At 46.3% G+C, this 27,996-nt stretch overlaps 1 protein-coding gene across 1 annotated transcript; it reads left to right on the plus strand.

Annotated features, from left to right (window-relative positions):
* Window positions 1-4,778: 4,778 nt before the first annotated feature.
* LOC108036898 (tyrosine-protein kinase Drl) lies at window positions 4,779-27,926 on the plus strand. Its single transcript, XM_044092209.2, has 11 exons — window positions 4,779-5,275; window positions 11,374-12,197; window positions 16,388-16,515; window positions 16,583-16,820; window positions 16,880-17,048; window positions 17,114-17,271; window positions 17,341-17,486; window positions 25,868-26,304; window positions 26,496-26,636; window positions 26,735-27,031; window positions 27,131-27,926. The coding sequence occupies exons 2-11, from the start codon at window positions 12,041-12,043 to the stop codon at window positions 27,240-27,242; spliced, it is 1,983 nt and encodes a 660-aa protein (XP_043948144.1). The 5' UTR covers window positions 4,779-5,275; window positions 11,374-12,040; the 3' UTR covers window positions 27,243-27,926.
* Window positions 27,927-27,996: the final 70 nt, after the last annotated feature.

Consider the following 27,996-nt stretch of genomic DNA (forward strand, 5'->3'; position numbering starts at 1 on the left):
ATGCACCCACCCCTGATGGTGGTGGAATCCTGGCACCATGGCGACTCACATATTAATTATGGGCCCACAATATTGAAACAGAGCGCGCTGCCCTCCAAGGCAGTTGGCAAATCGATTTCTTTCCCTTGCCACGGAGGACATCTGACCCTCTACCCCACATCATTCAGTTTCAGTTTCGATTTCTGATTTCTGATTTTCCTCCCTTTGCTGCATCCAGGACAGCCATTGGTGTCAATTAGGCCGTGGAGAGCTTTGTTCGCCTGCAAATTGGCTTTTTATTATGGATTCCATCCTGTTGCCATCGCATTGAGCATTCATCGAGCTGCTTATCACTGGATGTGGATGTGGCCGTGGATGAGTTGCTTTTTCCACAGGCTTGTGGCGGAATATCAAATATCCTGCATCCTTTATCAGCCGCCGTTGCCTCATCCACATATTTTCCAATTCATTTCATCGCGAGTTTGTGCGGAATCATCTGAAATTCAAATATCACTGCTAAAAAGCGTAGCCATGTTTGGGTCCGCCTGTATCCTGTATCCTGTGCTCCGTATCCTGCCTCCCGGTTATCCCGGTTATCCTTCATCCGTGTCATCATCCCCTTTACTCATGGGCTTCCCCACTTTACGATCGAATGCTAATAAAGCCGTCTGACTTTCTCCGTCGGCGCCAACTTGCATAATTCAATTACATCCGATGCAGACTCATAAAACTAAATCAAAGGAAAACAAAGCGTCACGCTTCATTTACTTTAGTACAGCTCCTCGGCGGCGGGGGTCCTTGTGGAGCCCCCATTTCGATGTGGAGACACATCGAGCCGGCTAAGAGCAATAAAAGCGTTTGCCAAGAAGTTCTCCTTTGGCTTTTATTTCGCCCCCCAGCAGCAAGTATCCTTCGTGTTGCTAGTCTGCTTATCCTCTTTGGCCGACACCCAAACTCCTGGCTGACAGTTGATGTCCTTTGGCTGGGGCTGGCGTGGTCTCTGCTGGTCCTTGGCAGACTCCAGAGCTCCAGACCTCCGTCTGCTGGCCATGAAACATGAAAGTTTCCCGTCACTTCCGACGCCCCCGAGGCTGCTCGACTGCTCCGATGCCCAACTGCTTTGCATGGGAAGCGGCAAACAATTTCCTCGACTGAAAGTTGGCTGCGACTTTGATTCTAGTTTGGCCCCGGCAATAATATAATATCGCAGAATGTGATTGTCGTGACTGATTGCACTGGGTCTGCGGAAGTTGGCAGCCATTTCTTGCAGAGCACTTAGCTTTATTGTTCAGATTGTGGCGGATTTGAGTTAGTGCCCGGGCATCAGGCATAAAGTGTTGGCGCATTATTATCTTTCGGACTTCATAACTTCTGGGCACCCCACCAAGTTTTGACTGCCTGCCAAATTGTCTTATTTGAAATAACATTTTCCCAGCCAATTTGCAGTCCTGGGGCTGCACCCCATCATTATTTTCACATTTATCGAGCTAATTAACAGTGGGGCAGTACGTGAGGTTATTTGAGCGAGCGGACGGGCAAACGGAAAACGCCTTCATGTCGACAGACTTCAAAACGAAAAGTATTTAAACTGAAAATGCCACATCACACAGGGAAAACTGACTGACGGCGAGTGTTGAAACCAAGAAAATACTTCGACAGGCGTTGAGGAAATGAAAAGGGGTGAAAGAGGATGGGGGACTGCTCAAAAGATGTTTGATTTGACAGCCGTTCAAGGACTGCAGTTGCAATCGAGGGTCCTGGCAATGGTGGTCACTGCTGGCCATCTCTGCTCCTTGCTGGTGCGAATAATGCACAATCTGGATTTCTTCTTTCTCGATTTTTTCTGGGCGGTACAATGTCTTGGTGCAACTATCGTCTGCCAACTCGCAAAGTGCTTCCTTGTTCTCTGATCCTGGCGCCTTCGAAGTCTGCGTCTCGGTTTCAGCATCCGACTGGGTTTTATGATGGCGCAACAATCTGCAGGCTGTCAGGATTACTTTCATGCGGCAATTTGTTGGCCAGTTGGCAACTTTCGGACCAGGGAATCCACCCCTGCTCCCAGCTCACTGCTCCCTGATCCCTCATCCGACTCCTGCTGGCTTCCCCCTTTCTGGTCACGTGCCCATTTTGTTTACATGCCGCATTAAGGGGATTCCATTCCGTTTAGTTTTCACTCCCAGTTCTTCGTTTCGTTTTATTGCGATTTGATTCTATTTTCTGTTTGCCACACACACACTTTTTTCGATATATATACCCTTTAGCGTAGTCCCTGCCACAGATCAACGCATATTTGTTCTTCCTCCAGCATTATTATCCTTACACCATCCCCCGGATAGTATCCCTGATGGGGTTGGTGTGAACTTTGCCACTCGACTGCAGCTTTTTCTCCGTTTTATCCTTCTCCGTGCAACTCCTGCAACGATTTAGTGCCTTCCACATCCACTCGTGTTGCCACTTCCATTTACTGTTCTGTTTTGCGGCTGCTTATTGTGCTCCGAGTCCGCCATTTGTTGCATCGAGGGTGGACTGGCTTAACCTTACCTTCGCCACTTTATCTGCAGCTCGTCTTACACTCATTACTCAAGGAGTGGGCGTGTGGGTAAATCCGGGTGGGATTATGTCTTGGGCATGGGAATGGGAATGGGAATGGGAATGGAGATGTGTGTTTGCCTGGCTGATAAGTGCACGGTTGGGGGATTAGTGGTCTCTTATCAGTCGGTATTGGTGTACTATACCACGCCACTCCTGTACCCGGGAATCGGGGATTTTATCACAGGCAATTTACTTGCTGGCAACTTAATGGCGCCCAACGTGGCACGTGCTCCACGTGCGAACAGCTCGCAATGGCTTGCTGAGATTGCGGCATTGGGACGGCGTTGACTGCTGACTGGCGCCTGGTTAGCCATGAAAATTTCAATTATTTTCAAAGGCCCTGTTATGATTTGTAATTGGTTTTCCTTCGTTTCGCTTCGCTTCGTGCGGATGTCCCTTCCTTAATTAAAAGTCCGAGCGTATCGAGCCTAAAAAGTTGGCACTTTTTTGTTTGCCCTCGCTCGCCTCTCGGTAATGAGCCATTCTCCGATCTAATGGCGAACTAATCAACCTTTTTTAATTGAATTCCTGGAGACGATGCTGTCGCTTTCAGGCCGGGGACAAATCAACGAAAGTTATTTCATTAAAAAATTTTAATTGACATTCGTTCTTTCAGCAAATTAAGCTTTGTGTCGTAAAAATGTTTGCCCATTTCAGCAAGAAGTTTTGGCCAGGCCAGGCCATCTGTCAGTTGGACAGGACATGGCAGGACAGGACCTGTCCCAGGACCTATTACCTCGTCCTCGTCCTTTTCCTTGCCATCGTCTCATTTTCACTTGCCCAATGAATCAAGCTGACAGAAGCTCATATATATTTCTATTTCAGCTTTTTTTTGGTACTCGGACCTTTTGTGCAGAGTTCGCTTTTCCCTCTTTATAGATATTTTGATGTAATTACTGCGACAAGTTGCCCAATTTGCTTAGTTCGGAGTTCGTTTTATTTAATTAGTTTGAAGATTGTTTGTGCCGGCTCCCTTCGTACTTTCGGCTGGTTTTTTCAGCTGCTTTGGCTGGCAACAGGAAATTGCTCCGTTTCGTCGGCTGTTGAGTGACAAATTGAATTTGCTGCGACAAAATAGGGCCACTTGTAAGGGCCACCCGCACTTCGGATTCTGTCAGAGACAACGGAGGATATGTCACCAACCCATCCTCTACAGCAATGAGCATTTTAGTACTATATCTTTGTGGTCCCTACAACACTGAATTTTTTTGAACCCCGAACATCACCATTTTGGCTAGTTAACCAGTTGGGCAAGCCCGTTTGTCTTCTCAGTCCGTAAAACACCACCCAAATGCAGCCCGAGGTCCTCTTAGGGATATTTAGTACTAAGCTTAAAATTCACTGTAGTAGTTCTGGGTTTCTCTAAACTAGTTCCTAAAAACAAAAAATAAACTTTTTCTATTTTTTTCTTCCATTAAAGGTCGGTTATCATAATTCATGGCCAATCATAAATTTTTTTTCCTTATTGCTTTATTTATTACATTTTGTTAATAATGTCAGAGTTAGTCACTGTGTTTATTTAGAAGTATTGACAACCTATAAAAAATCTGTCTATAACTATATAAAATGTTGTGAAACTTTTTTTGATTTCTTTTATTTTTTTTTTGATTGCTAATTAAGACCAAATTCGACTATTTTAACTTATATAATTTTTTTTTTTGTATAATAATATAATTCTTATATGACAAATATTTAAAAGTAGTAAACATATAGTCCCCATTCTAGTCACAAATCTTTATGGCAATTTATCTTTTCTAGCTATTCGAATTCGTCCATTAAAGTTATTCAAGCTACGCACTCTAAGTGGAGCTGGTTCCGCTCTACTTCCGCTATCGGAGAACCCAAAAACTCAGCACGACATCAAGTGCAATCATAAACAAGCGCAGTTTACAGCAACAACAGCATTTATTGCTAGCCATTTGCAAAAAAAATGCGCAACAGTTGCATGTGGCAGCCAGTGGCAAGAGCAACAACAACAACAGAAAACAAACAATTGTCCTTTCTCCGGCCCTAAAATCAGCACCCAAACCCTGCGGCCGCCGAATTTACTGCCGGCATTTTGGCAGGACCTCCCCACAAAGTGCGCATGTGCCCACAGGAAAGCCGAGACCTTTTTCGTGGCTTGGTTGTTCGTAGAAAAGAGCTTCAGTTCTCTCGAGGACTTGCCGCCGACGAAGGACTTTCCGACGGTTCAGTCGCTCGCCACTTTTCGAATCACACGGTCGTCGAGAACTTCCACAGCCGGAAAGTGTGGAAAATCTTGGTGCGTGCGTGAGTTGGTTCCTCTCGAAGGAAAAAAGCGAAATTCTCCGTCCAAACAGCTACAAAAAAGGAAAAAAAACCCCACGATTTCCGAAGTTTCGTAGTCCCTGCGAGGCCCACAAGCCGCAAACCGAATCATTAATAAAGAAAAGCCCTGCCGTCGACAATATTGTTTCGCGGTCCCTGCATGTTGACACGGCTTAAATGGGGCATTAAGTGTTCCGTGGTCGGTGTTCGTTGTTCGGCGTCCGTTGTTCGATGCCTGGTGCTCAGTGCTCATACATGCAATTCCCGCTAATCACAAGTGCAAAAGTCCCACACGATTATACAGCCCTGTGTGACCGACTGGGCGGCAGAAAAAATTAAATGGATTAAGCTCCGGATCCACATCAGTCGAAAGTCCCGAGTCGACAGGCGTAAAGCTGATTGCCCGGCGATATAAGTAAGCATTTAATGTGTTTTGTTGGCTCTGACCGATTTCAACACCCGCTTGAACCCGTCACACGGATTCGCACCCATTTCAAACTCTCGACCGGAACTAAATAAATAATTGTGCAGGACTCCCCCTTCCGCCAACCCACCCACATTTATATGGTTTTTCTGGTCCCTTTTTTATGGTGTCACATTGCGTGACTGAGTGAACTTGCGAGGGTGGACTGACACTAATTGCGATGTGTGAGAATAAGAACCCTCTTTCCCGGGGGCGCCAAGAAGTAGGCAATAAAAAAGTAATGCAAACTCAGAAGAGCAAATGAACAGCCAAAAACAAGGGAACTAATGGGAAAATAGAAACTAGATTAGAATGTACAGACTATACCTCATATTACCTATGATAGGTGCACGACATAGTTACAATATATATGCTAGCGAACCAAGTTGAGTAAGGATACAAAATAGACTTCATTATAAAAAAGAATGTACTATAAGTAAGAGTTATTTGTGATTTTTCTGTTAAATGACACGATGGGAATTTTTTTTGTTTATTTGAGTTGAATATCCTTTGTAGAAGAGAGTAAATTTGTATAGAAGGCATTGTTTGTTTTCCATTGATTGTTTTATGTTTGTTTGATTGTTTTGTATACAAAAAGTATACTTTATGGACAATAGTTAAAGCTGAGTTTTTCGTTTGAAATCAAAAATGGCTGCAGGCTTGTTCACCTTAAACGCTTTTATACTTTTATTTATATTATATATTCTTAAATGAGCAAATATGTTCCCTGACAAGGTGAACTTTAGATACAAAATCCTTTAGCAAAAGTCTTTTTAAGCTAGGGCCCTTGTCTATTGAAGTTAGTTTAATACCTAAATTCAACTACCCAGCTTCAAAGATGTAAGGTTCGACAGAAAATGGAATTTCTAGTGCACACTAATGGGGTCACCAAATTACCTATATTTCAAAGAACGACACATTCCCCGGTTCTCCAAAAGTACCCCACCACACCGTCTCAATGGAGAAGAATAAAGCAGAAAATGCAAATCTCTCGTTGCGCTCGGGCAACTCTAAATGGGCTGGCCCGACACTTAGCACCACCCCACTGGCAGAGCACCCCACCACCCAAACAACCTTCGGCGAGGGCCAGTGAACCACCCCACCCACCGACCCACTCAGTGCACGCCAACGCCTCGACACGACAGTCTACGTTGATTGAATGCCTAAGTGCTCGGGCAAGAGCAACAAAGGAGGCTCAAAGTGAAACTAAAAGTTGGCTCTAAGTGTGGGCCGCAGTTTCCCTTTTAGCCCGGTTTTTATGCCTCGGCCCCTGATTAGGGGTCTTTGGGCAAATATGCATAGATTAGGCACGCTTTTAGCGCTCGATTGCGGGCCACTCGGCTTGATGTTTCAATTAGGGGCATAAAAAGCTAAAAAAGAAATGTCTGCGGCCCAGAAGCTAGCCATGCAGATCCTGTGCTGACCCAGATAGCCGGCTCAGATGTCGTTGCCAGCCAGATTTTCGCCGGCTCTGGAGAAAATATCATTTTAATAACCGAAATGACAGCCATAAATCAATGATTATTGCCCATTTTCTTGGGGGGGATTGTCGTCTGTCGTTTTCGTTGCCCTCGTCATGTTGGGGTGGAGGGGCTTTAAAGCGAGGGACCGACTGTCGTCGAGATACTTTTGCGGAGATAAAAGTCCCCGATGTCCCTGCAGAGTGTTGTCGCTGAGCCCGGCTCCTGTCACTTGGCACCATAAATTTACGCCACATAATATTGAAAATTCCCATCAGACGACCGCACGGTGTTGAGTTAAACTCGTAAAACGTAATTGAGGTTGTATTTCATGTTAAATGGCTGGGCTGCCCAGCGGCGCAGTCTGTGGTGTTCTGTGGATCAGGCAACTGGATATGCGAGATGGTCATTATGGGGTTATTTACTAGGCACACGTTGCATGCAGTCGAGCATCCTTAAAAGCTTTCGTGCTTTAGGGAATGGGGAATCCCCTGTGTGGTGAGCTAGCAGGTGCTTAGTTTAAAACACAATCCCTTCCATTCCAAAAAAATCAGAATTAAAATACATTTTTTCCACTATTAACAAGGCAGAATTTAAAACAGAAAATATGACCACAGCTAAAAACACACTTTATGTGCATTTTTATTTTACTTTAAATTCCACAGTTTCACGATAATTTAAATTCCATTGTTAAAATGTACCCAATTACATCATTGACATTGCAACACAATTGCATTTGATATGCATTTTCCATTTGTTTATTTAAATTCCTGAATATTTATCTGAATAGTTTGACATTTGAAAAAATGCAGCAAAAATGTTTGCAATTGGATTTAAATTTCACTTTCATTAAAATGTAACACTTTACTTAGTAACGAGGAATAAAAGCTGTGTGGTATTGAGTGAGATTTGGCAATTGGCAAGCAATTTTTAATTTATTAAATTTATTTATATTAGGAGAGGATACTATCTTAGGCAAACAAAGGTGTTAATCTCTACAGCAATTTAACTTGGTGGGTGCAGCTGAATAATATAGTCAGGTACATACAGGTATTTGATTAAAAGTAACTGAATCTTATTTGCATTTTACATTTTTTTTTAAATTCTGTCGTATCTATTAAAAATAAAAGACAAAATTAAACAGCTAAAGTTTTCCATTCATTAAAGTGTATCACTTTACCTAATTAAGGGAAACAAAAAGCCATTTAATATGGTTCGACTTCAGCAGGAATAAAAACCTTCTACAATTTGCGGAGTGAAGTCCCGCCCTAATGGTCATTTTGGAAGTGAAAGATCAATTATTTTCCTATGCTTTATGGGGACAATAATTACGAAAGTAATTTCGAAACTGTTGGTAATTAGGAGGGCCTCACATAAAGTGGGGACTGTCATCATGCGAAATCGCACAAATTGTGAACTTAATGGCTAGGCCAGGCCAGACTCTAATGCCGAATCGACCCAGTTCGGCCGCAAAACATGAATGTCTTTCATTAGGGGTCCTGGGTATGCAGGATAAATATATATTTACTACACATGTTCGGCGGCTGGCCATCGTTAGCTCGGTGGAGCGTAGCGACAGAATGAAACAAAATGGAACAAATCGAGTCGACCTTTTCCCCGCCGCCGCCCGTGCCGCAATGTAAATTAATTGCCTGCACAAATTAGCCAGCCCGGCGAACATTTTGGACATTAGGCCCGGGCCCCTTGGGCACTGCAATTCCCAATTGTTGGCCCACAACAGTCGCCAAACAATTCGCCAATAAGCATACAACAGGACGCAGGTAATGCCAGGTAAACATGGCAAACTGTCGCTCGTTACTTTTAATCAGTTATCAAAATTTATGGGCAACAATTTGTCCGGTCAGCGCGAAAATTTCGCATTGTGTTGTGTTCATTCGCGAACCGTAGTCCATTTTCAAATATTTACGCCAATTTAATGAGCTTCGGGCTGGGCGGCGCGCTTGTTTATTCACCCCGCCAAATTAAAGAGAACAACGCCCATGCACTCAAACAAGGATATTTGCTGGAAAGGGGGAACTGCTGTTCATTTTATTCTATATGGTATAAAATAAATTGTAAGCAATTTAAAGCAATGGCAAATAGGACACTTAATAAATCAATACATTTGTATATATGTATATTATTTACTTGATTGATTAATTATTCAAATTTAAATATTTTTTTATGAGCGGATTACATTCATGTATAAAATATTTTGATGACTTCCCTGAAACTAAGATAATTTTCTAAAATCCATCAAAGATTACTTATATATCAAAAGGCCTGTAATGTTTGCTTTAAGTGCGGCTAGTCATTCAAAGCTAATGAGAATGGCCACAGGGACGACAATGAATGCCATTCGATATTTTGTTAGGGGGCGTACAAAACTATTCCCATTTTTGGCAACAGCCAAAGCCGAGGGCGAAACTAAATTTGAGTTTCAGTTTACTGAAATTCGACCACTCGTATTCCTCGAATGCGAAATGTGTTTTTGTATTTGTTTTTGTTGGCCAAAATAGATTCCATCCGAGTTTTAATAGCCAAGGAGATGGATATACAGCCGCATTCGGTTGTTTATCATCAGTTAGCTGGAAGAAGGGGGAAATGCCCGTTTGGTTGCTACTCGGAGAAGCCCCGCGGCTGTTTTCCCAGCCCAAGCAACAACAAATGGGATTGGGACCTGGGATTGGGAGATGGGCAATGCGGGGGAGTGGGCTGGCTTAAACCACGACAGGGCATTTAGGGTCGGGGCGGGACCGAGGAACTGGAAACGCTACGCAAACAGAGGGAAGGAGAAGGAGCAATCGGTGGAAATAAAATATTAACTCAGCCCCGACTCTCTGGCTCACGATTCAATTAGAAGCGAAAGCCATTTTATAATTGAAAGGAGACGGGAGGAGCCTGAGGCCCCGTATTCCCCCGCCTGCCAGGCGAAAGCCTTTTCAATCTAGGCCGAGCTCAGGGGGGCGGAAAATAATACACATCGATAAATATTAGCTGGGGGAGAATGATGCAGGCAGCGGCAAAGATTATTATTCATTACGGATCCGACTTCTTCCTCGGATATTCCCCCGAGTAATTGAAAAGTTTTCGCTTCCCCAGCCCCAGGCCATGGCTCATCTTGTGGAATCTTTCCTTCAGTTGCACAAACAACGGCAAATGCTCAATTTGTCACCGGGCGGAGGAGCAGGGGCGGGTTGGTCTTGGGGGCGTGGCCGACTGACAGATGATGCGTGTGACTAAGCAGAAAATGCTGGGAGGGAACCTGTCCTCCCCCAGCTTCCTTGGTTATGATGGAGTTGATGTAGTTAAAAAGCTATCGACTAAGATGATGATTTCAGGGGGAGATGGGTGTACCACCTCTAAGGGAAGTGCACCCAGCGCCATGTTCGTCTGCTGCTCCATTTAAATCAGTTACAGCGACTTTCCCCTCGGTAAACACACGGCCAAAGACACACATTTCCCTTCGTTTATTTGTCTTTTGAATTATTAATGCACTCGCTGAATGACTTGGAAAGCCCGAGGATTGAGGGCTGCCTCTGCAGATGCGACTGCTGCTGCTCCCTTTTATCAGGATAAAGGTGATGATGATGGGGATGTGCTGATGATCTGGTCCTTAATCAAGTGACTCACTGCTCATCCCGCGGCGCTCTTTTGGGCGCAGATAAGTTTAATTAAAAAGACCGCAACATTCTTTGGCTTAACTCGGGAACTGCTTCCCGTCCGCTGGAAAACTATCTTGTGTCGGCGAAACTTTAAAATTCCAAAAATGTTTCAATGCAAAAAAGAGAAATCGGAAAATGAAGGCAACAAACTTTTCTGATTTCGATTTTTATTGCGGCCAGAGAATGGGGAAAACCGAGGAGGGTTTTGGGGCTTAAAGCAAGGGCCAAGTGGTGGACGAGATAGAAGCAATTTCGGTTGCTTCTTGGCAACAATTTTATTTTTGGAGCACTCGACGGCGCCGGTGCCGGTTCCATTGCCATGCCCACAAGCCCACCGCCCCTTGCACTTTGACCCATCTACCACCTGCCTGCCCCTGCCTCCACTGCAGTTGGCATTCCTTTCGGGTTACCTGCACACGCAACCAGCAAGGATAAGGGGGAACGTTGAAGGGGAAATAGGAGGGAGCAGCTGAATAAACACGTAGACCAAACAACAATGAGCCAAGTGGGGTAACCACCTCAACCACTTGAACCACAAACATTTCGAAGGCAAAAAGTTGTTCCCTTTTTCCAGTTCATAATTTATGCCAAACAAACACATAAATATTACCTCAAATTTATTAAGGCACCAGCCACTTCCAACCATCAACTCATATGCGGAGTAAGTTGGTGGGGATGGATCTCTTCTAGAAGCCCTAAGCTGTTAATCATTTTGCAACTTTCTAATTACTTTTGCAGGGTACTAACTTTTTATTCTGCTTCTGCAAATTGTTTGCACCACTGAACCACACATCACCGCATATACAGACCCTCAATCCCTAATCCCGGAGAAAATCCCCTCCCCACGAACGCATCTCCTTTTGTCAACTCTGTTTCTTTTCTGCAGTCTGATTTGCACTAAACTAAGTCACTTTCTATTCACCAGGAAACGAACTTTAACGAGGGAGAAATCGGAGGAGGTTGGATAAATGGAGAAAGAAGCACCGAGTGACCAGCAGCAGAGAAGTGGACAAACTGACAGGCGATAGCCGCAAAGCAACACAGGCAGAGAGGAAGGCAGCACCAGTTGACAGGAGCTCAGCCAATAAAAGCCAACCAAACTCGGTCCGGGCCAAATTCGGGCACTCGGATGCAAAGAGGCGGCGGAGGAGGCCAACAGCAACCGCAGCAAAACAAAACTGGAAAAGTTGCTCCGAAAGGACTGCAAAGGGGGCAGAAGGGGAGCAGCCAGCGGAAGCCGAGGCTGAAAAGTTCCCAAATTCGGTAGACAGACCTCTTTTTGGGTATCCATCCCAGTTGCCTCTTTCAACCGGAACAGTTAGCAGCAGTTGGAATTTGATTTTAACGCCGGGATCTGTTCTGAGTCCTCTGTTTGTGGCACCAGCCACTGGAGGACTGACAACCGTCACCCAATCAGGGGCAACTGGCAGACGAATTAAAATCCGCACCAGGAAACTTCCCCCCGGGAAACTCCACCGGCCCTCTTCCTCCAGAGCTACGCATCAATGGAGACACACTAAGATTGGCTGTCAAAGGGAGGCTCCGGAACAGGGAAGGGGAGCTGTGGAAATGCTCGCCACTTGCGGCGACACATGCTCCGACAATTTATTGACTCCTCGCACCCACTAAACAGAACCCACTCCGCCATGGGACTCCTCCCGATCCTGCTCCTGTGCCTGGCGCTCTCCACCTCGGTCAGCGGCTATCTGAACATTTTCATCAGCCACCACGAGGTGATGAAACTGATGGGTAAGTCCAGTTCCGGCTTCGGTTCCTAATCCATTAATGAATCCTCGATGGGGACTGACACACCCACCCAAGAGAAGACCCCCATTACAGGATCTATGATTAATAGTTGGAGGCCAAAGTGCGACGGGACGAATTCATTGATCCCTGAACACGAAAACACAAACAATCCCCAAGTTGGGGACTGTGTCACAGTCATTAATAGTTCCGAAATTATAGTTGACCATTAGGGAAAGGTTGGTTGATGGGGGGAGGTGGAATAATATGGGAATACTTGGCCAGGCGAACCAAAACAAATCGCACACAAATCGATTTCCGAGGGCCTAAACCACCCGCCTTCACCTTGCTGACAGCTGCAAGTAGCTTTCACCGCCCCTTTTCCGTTTTCCACTTTCTTCGAACATTTCCCTCGGAACCCCCTAGCCATGTTCTCCTTGTTTGTTTTCTTGTTTTTCCGTTTGTTGCTCCACGCGAATCCTCGTTATTGATGGCGCCGGCTCCAGATCGAGCCAAGGCCAAGTTCCCCAGCCCAAGCAACTCCTCCTGGTGGGGGCCACGGATTTCATAGACGTGCCAAGGCGCAATGGCCTCGTGCTTGTCGTTTGGCTCGCGATTTTCCTGCTCCTCAGGTTGATTAATGGACCTCAGAAATGGGAGTACAGACGAGCGAGGGAAACCCCGATGGGGAGGCATGGAAAACTGGCCTAGTTCGCTGTGCTGCTCCATCACTCGCCGCTTAGCTGGTCACAGCGTTTTCCGGCACTTAGCAGTAATTGGAGCACAAATGCTTCCATCTCATTATGCAGGTTCTCCTTCGTTTCCTGGTTGCCAAATCAGGGCACTTCAATTAGCTGATGGCGTAAATATAATCCGCAGGCGGAGCAGATGGATACCACTAGCAGATTGATGGATGGAAGAGTGCGCTGCATTCCCATCCATCTCTCGAGGCATTCAAATGCATCTGGATCAATGGGGCAAGTGGGCTCCTTCCTGGCAGTTGCACTTTATAAGCTACTTTTTCTACTCTTTCAACTATTTAGCCCATGCAAATCAGATTTCATTAGCGACATTTCAAAAGATGTTTCCACTTTGTTTGTTGCTCCTCGCTGATTCCTCTGCACGACTGGGGATTCCCTTTGAGCTCCTCTCAGGTTCCTCCCCCCATTTGCAAAAGCTTGTTATGTTTCTAACGACCAGTTAACACCCCTGGTATTTCCCCACCCCTGTGATGGTTGCCATCCCCCGAGTTGTTTCGATTTGAAAATTAACAAGCAGCATGAAATCAAACAAACTGACCCTCCTCCTCCACTTTTTCTCACACCCTCGATGGAAAATTCCAGAGCACGATTTTTCCTCAGACTTCCACCTCATTTCCCTTTCATCCTCCGCTGAGTTTCCGTCTCCCCTGGAGTTTCTTCATGTGGAAGACCCGTCATGGATGCATGAACTAGTTCCGTTTCCAAGGGATTCTCTGCTGCATTTCCCCATATGGAAATAACGATTTTCTTCCTGTAGTTTGTTGTGCACTTTTCGGGTCTTTGATGACTTTCTCGGCTCAGAGCAGTAAGCAAAGTTCAGAGCTGTCTTCCCACATCGTCTAAATTGTCACCATCGAATCCTTGAACTTTGCCTTGGCATAACCTCCCTTCTTTCCTTCGATGAAGTGTCGACGGCATTAAAATTAAATATTTTCTGCGCTTTTGTTGGAGATTTTCCGCCTCTGAGTTCAATTTGGATGTGTTGTCCCAGCAACGAACCATTTTCCCCGTTGCCTCCGCCTCTGTAACCCCCCTTTGAACCCCCCTCCGTTGAAGACTTTCCTGTTCAAGGGTGCGTAAAAATGCAATTTCAACAAGTTTCGCTTTGATGTGCACACTTTTTCTTTGCCACCCGATCCCTGGACCCCGCCCTTCGGACCAGCTTCCATCCGCCCCACCCCGGGGTGGACCACAACCTTCGGCGGGTGAGCTCGGAAATTTCCCTGCAAATGAAAAGTTAATGCAAAAGAAAATTATTTTTAATGAATAGAAAACAGTCGAAAAATCCCCACATTAATATGCTTCCCCCTGGAGAGGTTTTCTTTTCTGGGGTGGCTCGACATCTGGACTCCATTTTATTGCTCTGTAATTGGGGCGAGGAGAAGGGCAGAGGAAATCAGAAACTGTGCCAATTGAACGAGCACTTCACATCTCTGATTCATTGGACAATTAGCAGGAACTCCCTTAATCAGCGACGAGGTGGAACTGCACTCCCCTGAGACTGGAGTTCGGGATTAAGAGGGGTGGAGTGCACCGTCAACTAATGACACTAATTACCTCTTAATCTCTTATGCAAATAGTGTCTCCTCTGCACCGAGACGCACCTCAGCCAGCCAGTCCTGCCAGTACCCGCTTTCACCCACTTTCTCCTCCATCTCGGGTAACATACATGCCCCTTTCTTTCCCTCTATAAGATTATGAGTTGCGGTCTGAGCGTCACGTATGTGTGGCGGAGTCATTCAGACAATCGCAATTGCTGGAATTATAATTACGACCGGGGAGGAAGGCACGTTGAGGTGGCATTACCATGGAATAAGGGGTCTTGAAAGAAGAAAGCTGGGAGCCAAAAGGGGCCTCCATAAGCGCGGCAAAACTTTCGCAGCCAAAGTTGGCGGCACCGTGATATGAAAGACGAGCAAAGTTTGACACTGGCTGGGAAGGGGTCTTGGTGGGGATTCACGAGATATCCCATTCAGGAGCAGGATGAACTTATGCAAGGGGTGAGGACGCCAATTGATGCTGCTTAAAGTGCAGTTCAGGATTGTGCTCCCCAGTGAAGCCGGTCGAGGTGACAGGGACTACAAGGGCTGAGGGAGTCGAGCGATTGAACATTTGTGACATCCCTGAAATCAGGACTGAATTAATTGCGGCAGTCACTTATTCAAATGCCTTCCACTTACCTAAAACTTTGGAATGAGTGACAAAAAAGGTAAAGGACTAAAAGGCACAGGATGACATGGGAACATTGTCCTTTTCCGTGTTTGTGCATATTTGATGGGGAGCACTTTGGGGTTATGTTTGTGTTTTCCCACAGCAGGTAGTTGAGGAGCCAGGGAAGTTGGGGAAAGTGGTGCACTTGGCCCAGTCTGGAACCCAGGCTAAAAGCGCGACGGGGAGCAAAGCAATTTGGGACTCAAAAACAAGCCAGAAATGGAAAAGGTAGAGCAGAAAACGCATAGAAACTAAACTGGCGGGGAAAACCGTCTGAAGATGTAGATGAAGCTGAGACCTGGAGGAAAGCTAACGAAAAATGCTTTTTCTTGCTCTGTAATTGGATTTAAAATTGTTTTAAGCAGCTAGCGAGCGCTTTGTTCTATCCTAAATGCAGGGGCTTTCCTCCTGCGCCAATCATCCCCTCACTCGCTTCGCCGGAAGCGGAATTGCTACATTCAACATCCGGCGGGGTCTGGGGAAACCAGGCAGTAGAAGCTCGAACTCGAAGCGGGTAAACATCCAGGACACCACTCTGCTCCCACTCCTGTAGCCCGGGTGAATGGCGAACTTAGCCTGATCCCGTGGAGTAAATAATGCACCCCTGGAAGAGTGGGCGAGGGAATAGAAGTGGGGAGAGCCACAATAAAAGCGGATGAAGAAATTTAATTTCACGTCGTTTTAACTCAGCCAGCTCGTCTTTCAATGCCAGCGGGTGGGGGTTCGCTTGGAGAGTGCGAAAGATCAGGATACCAGAATATCCAGGACCTTTGAACCCGCCAGTGCGATTCTATCCGACGTCGAAGAGTCGCAGTTGACACCTTTTAATATCCCCATCCAAATTCCTTCTCCCAAGACGCCTTCTTCTCATCCTGGAGAAAAGCTCGAGACACTCCCTGCATCGTCGCCTGCTGGTGACGGATTCGATTCCGATTATTATTGTGTCTTGGGTTTTGTTTACCCACCAGCATTGTCACCTCGGCTTTCCCTTTTCCCTTCCTGCCGCCGCCACTGAGAAAATCAATTTCCTCTTAATGGTGGAGAGAAGCGCTTGAGGGGAGTGCAAACAGCAAATGCACAAAGTTTGCTCAGCAGGGGGAACCTCGGGCTCTAATGGAGAGGGTGTGGCCCGGCAAATTGCGGGGAAACTTTCGCTTTACGTCTGCAGTGCATCCGCACCTACTCTCATCGACTCACATCCTGTTGGTTCTTCCGTCCCCGCAGGACTCGAGGCGGACCTGTTCTATGTGCACGAGGGAGCCATCAACACATATGCGATGCACTTCACCGTGCCGGTGCCCGCGGATGTCCACGAGCTGGAGTTCTCCTGGCAGAGCCTCATCGCCTACCCGGTGAGTGCAGTGATAGTGATTCCGCCATCCCGAACCTCCGATGATTAACCACTCCGCCTTCTTGCAGCTGCCGTATGCCATTAGTATCGAGTACAACACCGACCAGGAGGCACTGGGCACGCCCACGCTGAGTATTCCGCACAAGGGCCTGGTGCCGCAGGAGATCGAGTCCTTCCTGGTCTACCTGCCCTGCACCGGAAATGCGAGCCTGCAGCTGCCCGTCAATGTCAACATGGTGGTGCGAGCTCCACCCCGCTTCAACGACACCCGGCTCCACTTCAAGCGCAATAAGATCTGCGCCAAAGGTGGGTTCTCTCAGCTCTCCATCACCCTATCCATCACTCATCGGAGTTCCGTTTCGTAGGCATCTCACCTGAGCCCAATCAATCGCCAGCCCCCGCCCACGCCCCCTCGCAAGGACCCGCCCTGCTGAGTGCCGCCGCCTGTGCCCTGGGTTTGGTGTTGGCCGTGGGCCTGGTGGCCAGCATGATGTATGTGAGGGCGCGCAAACAGCTTCGCCAGGACTCGCTACAGTGTGTTAACCGCCACCCTATTGCCGATAAACCATTAACACTCTCCCCATCCACTCCTGATTTAGCACCAGTTTCACCACCGCAGCTTATGGCAGCCACCAGAACGTGTTCATCCGCCTGGATCCCCTGGGAAGGCCCCCCAGTGCCACGGGATCCTATGCCACCATAGCCAGCCTCAACAAGTACCCTGCGGACAGCAAAAAGTCGTGCAGCATATTCGACCGTAAGTTCATTACCCACACACGCCGTTCTGATGACCTCTAACCCAGGAAATCCCTCAATCAATCCACAGGTTTCAGGAGCTCACCCACCCCCACGCCCTACGCCACTGCCCTGCTGCCCATGAACCTCGAACAGACCGCAGAGACGATTTACTCGAAGCCCGAGTCGATCTGTCCCTCGAGGATTTCCTACTACGCCTCCTCGCAACTGACCCAGGTGAGTGCTGTGATTCCACTATCTAGTAAACTATCGCCTATCCCTGGGGCTTGATTGGATTCGAAATGGGGACTTGGACTGGGGTCCACTGCGGAATCAAAGCCTTTGATATATTACGACACGTGGCGGGCGCAAATGGAAATGGAAACAGCATACCCTTGAAGCGGAATCTCCTCTCCCCGTTGCCAGGACTACCCTCTAATTTGTGCCGAGCACCACTCGATTGCTCCCCAGGCGGAGGACCCTCCGTCCACCCTTCGCCAGCAAGCCACCTTTCCTCGACGATAAAAATTAAATTCTAATTTATATTTACGAGCTGATAAAGCTCCCGTAGTGCGTTAAACTCGAAACAAGAGCCATTCATAAATATGCGGCTTTTGCCACCCGCTCGCCCTCGAGCTTGTCTAGATGTCTGGATGTCTGGGTCTGATTTCGGAAGGGGAAACTTTCGTGCGGCGCTCACGTACCTCATGTGGCAGGTGGAAGGCACAGAGCAGGAGGTGGAAAGTGGGCGAAGGTGAAGGTGAAGGCGACACACAAACCCAGTGCCTCGAGAGGCAAATGATGTGAGTCTCTTGGGGAAGGTGGCATGTCCGCTTAGATAAGCGAAAGGTGCTCCACTGAGGCAGACGCAGACAGTCTGCCCCTGTTTATCTCAGCTTTGTTTCCAATCCAGTGATTTCAGGCAGTGCAGGCCCCTCGGGCGAAAATTAGTAAACTTAATCCAAACTAACCACAGAATGAACCGAACCCATTAAGGATCCCTTCAAAGCAGTGGAATTATTCCCCATCAACTTGATGTCTCCTCTTTAAATCACTCGCTCCCTCTAGGGAGAACATTAGCATTTCTTTCGGGCCAAGTTAACTTCTTGGTGTTGTGGAAATCCCTGCCAAATTGGAATAAATTATTTAGCAGCCTCTTTGAATTGTTGTCCTTGTAAACATTCCTGAGAGCCAACTCTGGCATTTTTCTAGGCCTCCGCCACTCCGCCTGACATCATGATGTCTGGGCCATTTTCGTCACCAAAGTCTAACGCAATTTCCATCGACGCATAATTAAATATTCAATTTCCATGGGGACTCGAGGGGATTTTTATGGGCTCAGCCTAAAGCAGCTCCTTCGGCCTGATCCTGCCTGTTTGCCCAGCGAATTCTGTTTGTTTAGACTTCAATTCCATGCTCATTACGAGAACAGCCTCCAATCGCAGATGGGATGGCAGGCAAGGGCTGTGCCTCCACTTACTCACTCTGGTCTCAGGCCACACACAATGCCAAGAGTCATATCCATTTGTGCCCGCTCTATCTAGTGGAAGGATGCACGCATCGAAGCAGACGGCAGGGAATTAAATGAATTCCCCGTCCCCTCTCGGCTTGCCTCCTAGGATATCCACATATATCCCCCATTGCCACCAAAATCGCAGTGGATATTCTCTAGGATGCGAAGTGGCGATGGAGAGGGGAGTTTGAGAGTGCTTGCCATAATTATTGTTGTTCCGTTCTGTTCGGCTCCCCATCTAAAGGATCCTTCGGAATCCACCCCCAACCCTGTTCCTCCTCTTGGCCATGTGTGAGCGTTAAGCGAAGTATGGCACATTTTGGGGGCACAAACAAGAGGCGAACGCACTCATTTAGTCAAACAATTATATCCAATTGCACACAGATACTCTACGCACCCACACACATCCGAGGTCTGGCTCTGTTCATTTGTGTGGAAATATCTCATTTGTGTGGGAGCCAACCCCCCCTTCCCCCCTTTTGATACTATTAAATCAGTCTATAACGTCGGCCAAATGGCTTTAATGTGCAGCGAAAGTTTAGCAAAAAGCAGTCACAGTGGAGGGCACAACAATGGGTTCGGATGGGGATGGGAAGGGGTTCACAGGGAGAAGGCTTTGTGGAAGTAGTGGCACATAACAATAAAAACAGCAGCGAGCAGAAACCAGACTACAGCTGTTGAAACATGACTGGGTGCTTGTTTAGAAACACTTGCAAAATATTATTGCAGCACCAACAACAAAGCCAAATTCCAAGGGGGTGGGTTTAAGTAAGGACAACAGGGCGGACGCCACTTGCAGGAGATCCAACAACCACGGAAACGGAGCCCGAACAGGGGCATTAGTATATTGGATCAGATGGAAAACGAGAGCAAACAGTGGAATCAGAGCGAAAGGAGCCCAGCCAGGCTGTAATGGGTTAAGCGGAGCCAAGAACATCGTGCCACGCATTCGAATGGCATCATTAGGGAGAAAGTTGTCGAAGTGCTTGGGCGTACTCGCAGTACTGAGGAAATTACGGGCGAGGAGCAGGAAAAGTTGGAAATTAATTTCCATGGAGCTGCGAGCATGTCCTCCTGTTTTATGGAGATTACTGGATCGACAAATGGCAGACTAACCTGAGCAACAGCGGGAACAGGTGCTAATTAAAAATGCTGTTGGCGCCCCATTAAAGAAATTTGTAAATCAACCTGCTCAGCAGGGGAGCAAGCCGAGCTCCATGGGGGAAGTCCTAGAAAAGGGGAGCTAGCCATCTTGGGGACTGGGAAGCACGAGGCAACACGTACTCCCTTAATGGATTTACCACTGTTGTTGCTGTTGATTAAAAGGCATTACTTACATTTGTGAGAAATCTGGGGAGAAGGGCTGACAGAAAAAGTTGGGCTAGTGAAAGGACAGTTAATGAGCGGCGAGGTATGTGACCAGCCAGGTGACGAATCCAAGGGGTTAACCCGCCGAACAAAGGCCGTCGCCAAAGGTTGACAAATTACCCAACCGTCGGTCGATATTTTTTCAAGTCGCCCAACTCTCGGCCATCCGCTGGGGATTCCCCCTGGGGTCCGGCAAACTGCGGCGGATGCGGACGAGGATGCGGATGCTTTTGTCTGGCATTACACTATATTGATTGCTTCCTGTCAGCCGCAGGAGAGACAAACGGAAGTGGCGGATGTTTCTTTTGTTCCGATTTTTCCTTTGTGATCCAAGGACCAGCCACTTTCTCCCCCCTTCCTTCCAGGCTCCGACCACACAGTGCACTCCGCTTTTTGCGTGGGTGCAACATGGAAATCGTTTGAAGCGAAATTAGAGAACAAGATTTCTCCATTAAAATGCTCGTACACTCAGCTTTAATTGACAGTTGGTCCAGTGCCCGTTCAAGTGCCTTTCTTCGGGTGCAACGAACTGGTCAAAACTGCCAGTCAGGCGGCCCGGCAAATTAATTTCCATTTTACATTTTGCAAAGTCAACAAACCGAGAAAATCAATGGAAATCCGTGTGGGACATGTGTAAAGTGTGCAACCGCATTATCAAATGCTGAGTCAAAGGTGGGGAGGCGGGGTGGCTGTGGTAAATGGTAAATGGTAAGGGGTTGGGGGCTGACGGGCGAGTGCCATGGGGGCGTGGCCGGGACACGCAATGGCTAATTGAAAGGCAATTATGCGTGATTAAGTGCGTGTAAGCGGCGACTTTGCTTAAGTATGCGCCACCTTTAATTAGAAACCGGTGAAACCGAGGCCAACCGGCATCTTCCCCTCTTCAATTATGCATTAAGCAAAAGAACCTTTTTGGTTGCCCCGAAAACGCTTATTAAACGACGGGCCTAACGAGGTCGCCTCATCAAAATGCCATGCATCAAAGGAGGGCCAAGGGTGGAGGGCTGGCCATGGCCAAATCGATCAGGCATAAATCAAACGAAATTCAAATTAGTCGGTCCCGGCAAATTAGAAGGCACACACTCACACAGTTTGTCCTGGCAGCTTTGGCCATGGAAATGCCAAAATAATGAGAGTTCCAGTTAGTTGGCCAAAAAAAAAGACCAGGGGAAAAGTCAGACAGAGAGGCTTTCCACTTTGATTAAAGGCTTTTTCACATTGCAAAAGGGGGCTGGGGGAAATGGCAAAAGACCTGTTGTCAGGTAAATTGAAATATAATTGAGCCAGCGGCGAGCAGGTCGCCCTGTCAGCCTCACCTGGCAGCCGGCTTTCATCTGGTTCCACTTCACTGCGACGGCTTATTAGGACAAGGCGACAGGTCGTATGCGTGATGCGTTCAAAATGCCGGCATTGTCTGGGCAAAGTAAAATTCATTGTCTCCCGGAAGGGGTGAGGGCAGGTCTGAATATTTCAGCAGTATCAGCAATTTGCATAGTTCCATTTTGTGTCAACAATTTTAGGGCACAGTGGTTTGTAGAAACAGTTTAGGAACATTATTAGCATTAAATAAAAGTAATTAAAAAAGGAAATCACAAAGTTAAGTTCAAATTTTTTTCTGGAAATTTGTGAGTTTAAAAGGATATGAAAACCGTATAATAAAAGTTTATAATTTGTAACACCCCTGTCCATAAATAACATTTATATGCTTTTAATCTCTATTAATTTAAAATTTAGTTAAAATATAATATATACAAAGACAATAAAGTGAAAATATGTTTTTTAGTTTAGTTTGAATCAAAAGAACAATTTTTATTTACCCAAATAATTAAAGAAAAAAATTCATTTACACATTTATAAATTTGACCTCAAAAACCAGCTCTTAAATAAGAAAATAAATATTATCAACACAAATCTTAGAGCCTAGCTTTGTTTTGACTTTGTGGTTTTGCATAATATATTTAAAGCTGAGTCATCAGCCTTCACCTTGAAAGATTAAATATTTTGTAGGGTTCATTAAAAGTTGTGCCTTGGATTGAGTTAAATTAATGAATTTATAACAGACACCCGCGCTGCAGTTTTATTTGTTGGTGCCAAAAGAGAAGTTCTTGTGCCACAGAATTTTGTTAGAGGTTGCCCAACTCAAAAGTTGCAGCGGTGAGACTTCATTAAAATATTTACGCCCAACCGCCCCACTGTGCGGCGCTGGAAAATTGTGTGAAAATGTTGTGTTGCGCTACTTTTGTTGCTTTTCCCTCGCTTGTTGTTGCCGAAAAGTTGGGCTGCTCTGCAGTTTGGTTTTCCCCGGCAAGTGACGTGCTGACGGGCGTCGTTCTGGCAAAATTGTCATCAAGCGTTTTTAATTACAAGCCGAGCGAGATTCGGGGGCGCCGAAGGGGGCGTGGCAGGTTGGCAGGGGCTGCGGTTGTTGTTTCTGCGGGCAGCCGTAGAGCTGCAAGTGACATAAGCAAATCAGACGCCTGTCAAGTCGTATGTGTGGCGTTGTTTGTGCTTGCGTCACTGGCAGGACAACCCCCAGGAAGAAGCATCAACGCCCCACACCCGCTTGTTGCCATTAGAAATGTCACAACAACCAAACAGCAGCAGAAGCAGCAGCTGCAGCCCTGTCCTGAAACAAGAGAGACCTCTCCCGGTATCCTTGACGCCCAGCTGAAAATTCTGTTTCAAAATTCAACGGCCCCGGTCCCCGCAGGACCCTCATTTCGCAACAGCCGTATCATGATCAAAAACTGGGCGGGGTCAGCATCAATTGGCAGCTATTTTCGGTCTTCTTGGCCATTTCGAATTTCAAATGAAAAGCCAAGCAATAATGTCTCCTCGTTTGACATCCGCATTTAATATCGAAAGCTGAAATGAACATTTCCATTTGCAATTCGAGCCGGTGGGGGTTCGGGGCTTTTATAAAATCGGTTTCCCCCCCATCCTTGTTTATTGGAAATAAACATTGGCCCAATCTCGTTTTAATTTTACAGACATTTTCCGCATTTATTGGCCTGCTCACACAGCGAGGAAAACTTCAAGTGTATCTTCAATGACAATTGACTGCGATTGAAAGCAATAAAGTTAAGAGGGCAGAAGTCCATTGAAGTGCACAATTATTTTATCTGCAACTGAGAGCAGGCATTTAACTATTTGTGAAGCCAGCTAAAGTGTTTTTTCTGGGTACTTCAAAATGCTGAATCGGTAAAGTCTTAAGAGATTTAAAAAATTATGGCAAGGTATAAGAATTTCTATCAAGAAGCGTTTCCTTAGGCGTTCTATATATTTTAATTGGGAATATGTTTCAAGTTGTTAAATTTTAAACAAACAATTTTATGTCATACCGTCGGGTTGTTTTCAGAGACTTTGAAACACTTTTCCATTAGATCTTTAGAAATTGTACAGGTAAAATCCAGGTTGTTAGGATAATTGAGGCTCCTAATTACTGCATCTTTCACCCATCACTATTTCTTTCTGTGCAGTAATTAACAATTAATAACTCCTCGAACGACTGCTTTTCAGCGGCGTTTCCGCTGTTTAATGTTAAACCGATTAAATGAATTCTAATTACACTTGAACGGGGCTCATTAACGCAGCCAGGCACATGTTCTGTCAGCGCTGAAAGCCATCCCACAAAGGATGCGGATTGTAACAGGATACGTGGTGGTGTAAGCAGACGGGTCCAAGGTCTGCCGGAGACTGTCGTTGTGTCTCTGCTGTGAAAGCAGGAAAGAGGACCCCTTTGCATGCGAATCCTGTAGGATTTATGGCTCAGCCCGGACACGCCCCACCAATCCAATGCTTGGAGGGCTCGAGGGGACAGCTTTGATGATGGAGTGCGATATTGTTGCGTTTTAATTGAATTTTCTTTGTGGCCCAGAACAGCAGCAGCAGCAGCACGACAAATACAATAAAGGACAAACAGCAGGAATCGCAGGCGGTCGGTCTGTCGGGCAGTCGGGCGGTTTGGGGATTCCCCCTTCAGGAAAAGTGGCAATGAAGGCAATAATGAAATGAAATTCACTAACAAAAGGCAGCCAACAACTATTGTTTTTATTGCCTTTTGTCGCCGTGGCTGTTGCGAATGCGCTGCAATTGTGTCGCTTGCCTTCCTCGCGGCCATCGTGTCCTTTTGTCCTGCCTTCCCCGCACAGGAGCTGCGTTGTCAGACCACACCAAATAATGTAGTATAATTCCCGCATATTGCCGGGGGCAGTGGGTTTTTAATAAAAACGTTATCCACCTGCTGCTGCTGCTGCTGCTGGCTGATGGAGATTTAGTGTCCAGGGAAAAGCCACTTGGATGCGATCCATCCACTTGAACTCGGCGGCAGTTATGCAGATTTGCGAGGGAATTGTGCAGATTTTTCTTATGTTTATTAGACCGGTTTTCTGTCCATTTTTCGGCCCCACTGTTTCATGTTTTATGCGAATAAATGTGCTGCGTAGGCAGGCATTTAAGCTTGTGAGTTCTGTTTGGCCAGGCAGTCTCTGTTTGCCCAAGACGAGTTCACAATTTCCCACAGCTGAGCTCCGGCTGCGGAACATTCTCCCCTCCCGGCGGCTGTGCAAACATAATGCTCGGCGAATTAAAGCTTTTTTGCCAGCCAATAAATTATTCATGCTGTAAGACAGCCCGAGAAGAGGGGCTGGCAAAATTATAGCTAAAGATGGGGCCGAGATGCCCTGGAGCGGAAACGGAACTCAATTCATTAAAATGAATGAACGGAGGAGCGGCGCAGCCGAGTGCATGACTAACGGTGAACGGATGCAAGCTGAAAGATGCAAATCCGGCAGCTGAAATTTCTGTTTCTGTTGCCAAAGTCGATGGGAAGTTGGCCTTTTACAGCGCGCTGGCTGGCGATGGGTCCTTAGTTGGCCCAAATTAGATGGGGTACGGAAATATGGAAATTTATGCAGTTTCCGCCGACTCAAGTGTCCTGTGAGTGAGGAGTTTACTTGAGCGGAAACCCCCTTTCGAAGCACTGAAGGATGGTAATCTTGATTGCAATATTGGCTCTAAATCATCAGTGAGAAGCATGTTCAATGCAATATGCCTAGTTAATAAACTTATGGTTTTAACTGTTACTTATAGTGAACCCACCATTTGATGTTTGAAACTTGAGCAGGATCTTGTCTTTCAAGCTTATAATAATAATCTGTGCAGTTCGGTTGAGAAGCGGCAGTAACCATATAAGCTTCGAAATTATAAGCGATATAATTAACCAACAAATATTAAATTAGGGCCTGTAAACTTCAAATTTCCAATTTAATGTAAATAAATATGGCCCTTTTAAAAACCACTGATTGCAATATTAGCTCAAAAGCACCAAAAAGCGGGTACCACAACGCTTATTTGTGCATTCGAAACATTATGTTGAATTTATTAATCATTGGTTTTTGTGTTTTAATTATAATAAGCCCAGGTATCGAAAATTCTATATTTAAACATGGTTTAATATTTCAAACGAATAGAGAAACTTCATTTAAATACATACCATTGAAGGTCTGTTGACTTTAAGCAAGTGAGGGAATAATTAATGGTTGTTCACCTTTGAAATTTAAATCGTTAGGTAACTACCAATCATAGAAAAACGAATATTAATTTACAGACTGTCGAAAATACACAAACAATTACAATTCTGAAAATATTCCAGCTTGACTAAGACATGTTATTTTCGACTTGAACGCCCAAACCCTAATTAATTTGAAATATCACATTTTCTATCTCAATCTTTCAGGCTTGCAGTTTGTCCACGCCGAAGAGCATTCGAAGCAATGGCAATGGCCACTGCACCAGCGGAAGTGGCAGCCTGAGTCTCTTCGGGGGAATGCCCACCGGCAGCACCATCACGATGGCCAGTCACGGGGACAAGGGCAACCAGCGGCTGCGACGCATTCCCAGTGTGCAGCCCGGTGCCCTCAGCTACGAGGAGCTGGTCAAGGAGGGTACTTACGGCAGGATCTACGCCGGCAAGCTGGGCGAGTCCTGCGAGGCGCTGGTGAAGACCGTCATCGACGGGGCCTCGCTCACCCAGGTGGCCTGTCTGCTGCAGGACGCCTCGCTCCTGATCGGCGTCAGCCACCAGCACATCCTGGCCCCGCTGCTGGCCAACACGGAGCTGCCGGGGCCGCCGGAGATCGCCTATCCCTATCCGTCCAAGGGCAATCTTAAAATGTGAGTAGCTCAACTGTCTCATTAGCTTTTTTGCTTTCCTAATTATTATTGTAGTTATTGTATTCTAAATTGACATTTCCTTTTGATTTAAATATTATTTTTGAAATATAAGAAAAGGAAATATATACGATTTGGTATAAAACCATTTGGTATAAAACAAACACAATTAATCTTAAATTCGTCCCAATCAGGTACTTGCAAAAGTCGCGGGAATCGAGCACGGCACTAAGTACCCGACAGCTGGTGGAGTTTGGACTGCACATCACGAAGGGATTGGCCTATCTGCACTCCCTGGGAATCGTCCACAAGGACATTGCCACACGCAATTGCTAGTGAGTATCTTTGGGTATCCACCCAGCTTCTCCTCACTCTGAAAGCCTTACAATGCCTTAAGATACCCATTACACACTTTTTTAACTTTAACCCGCAGCCTTGACGAGGAGTCCTATGTAAAGATCTGCGATAGCGCCCTGTCCCGCGATCTCTTCCCAGACGACTACGACTGTCTGGGTGACAACGAGAACCGCCCCCTGAAGTGGCTATCCCTGGAATCGCTCCAGAAACGGGTGTACGCCACCCAGGGCGATGTTTGGGCGCTGGGCGTGACCTACTGGGAGCTGGTCACGCTGGCCCAGATGCCGCACGAGGAGGTGGACATTTTCGAGCTTACCAATTACTTGGCTGCCGGCTTCCGGCTGGAGCAGCCGGTCAACTGCCCAGATGAATTGTGAGTAGACCCCAACACCGGCCGTACAAGGCGATGAGATATGGCTGAAATTACAAGAAAATACTTTCTCCACTCTCTACCGTAACATTCAACCCTTAGCTTCACCGTTATGAACTGCTGCTGGCACAGCGAGGCCAAACAGCGACCTACGCCCTCACAGCTGCTCTCGTATCTGCAGGACTTCCATGCGGATCTGGGCATGTACATCTAAGCGAGACGAAGGACTGACTTACGGAGCAGCGGTATCCAAGTGGAGTCGAGCGGAGCGAAGCCCAACATATAAATTAATTGAAACTTTTGCATTTTAAATGTGAGATTAAATGTGAATTTACCTGTTAGAGTTTGGCGAAAAACCAATTAGAATGAAAGCCAGCTAACTTCAGATACGTAAGAAACACGCCCATACACAAACATAAGTACACTGGGGTGGACCTCTATTTGTTGAAAACAACCTTAAATAACAAAAGAAAAAGTATTCGATAATAGAGACTGTTTTTCGCAGTCTCCCAGGGCAGAAAATAAAGGACATACATATAAGAAATGGGTGTAAGGCAAGGTCACACTGCAGCCCAAATGTAAGCATCGAATATTCTAAGGTCACACCACGTATGTGTGATACAGTTGAACACCATCCCATTGCTCTTTAAACTTAACCCTGGCAACGCTGCGTATGAGTGATACTCAAGACCAACTCACTGCCCTCAAAAGCCGAAGGACATCAAAAGTCACATAGCAACTGAGGTTCACCCAGCAATAGAGCAGCTATCAATTTTCAACACGCTGACACAAAATTGGCCCCAGGCGGCACGTGGGTTAAACGTTAGATAAAACTGACATTTAAGTAGTTAGCAATTGAATAATAAACACTCACAAGCACACAAACAGACACCAAACCGTACATGATAAATGAATGTGAATTATTGATGTGCATATTTTATTGAATGTGTGTAGTGTAAGCAAAAAGG

Source organism: Drosophila biarmipes, chromosome 2R (assembly GCF_025231255.1).
Source record: "Drosophila biarmipes strain raj3 chromosome 2R, RU_DBia_V1.1, whole genome shotgun sequence".
Lineage (NCBI taxonomy): Eukaryota > Metazoa > Arthropoda > Insecta > Diptera > Drosophilidae > Drosophila > Drosophila biarmipes.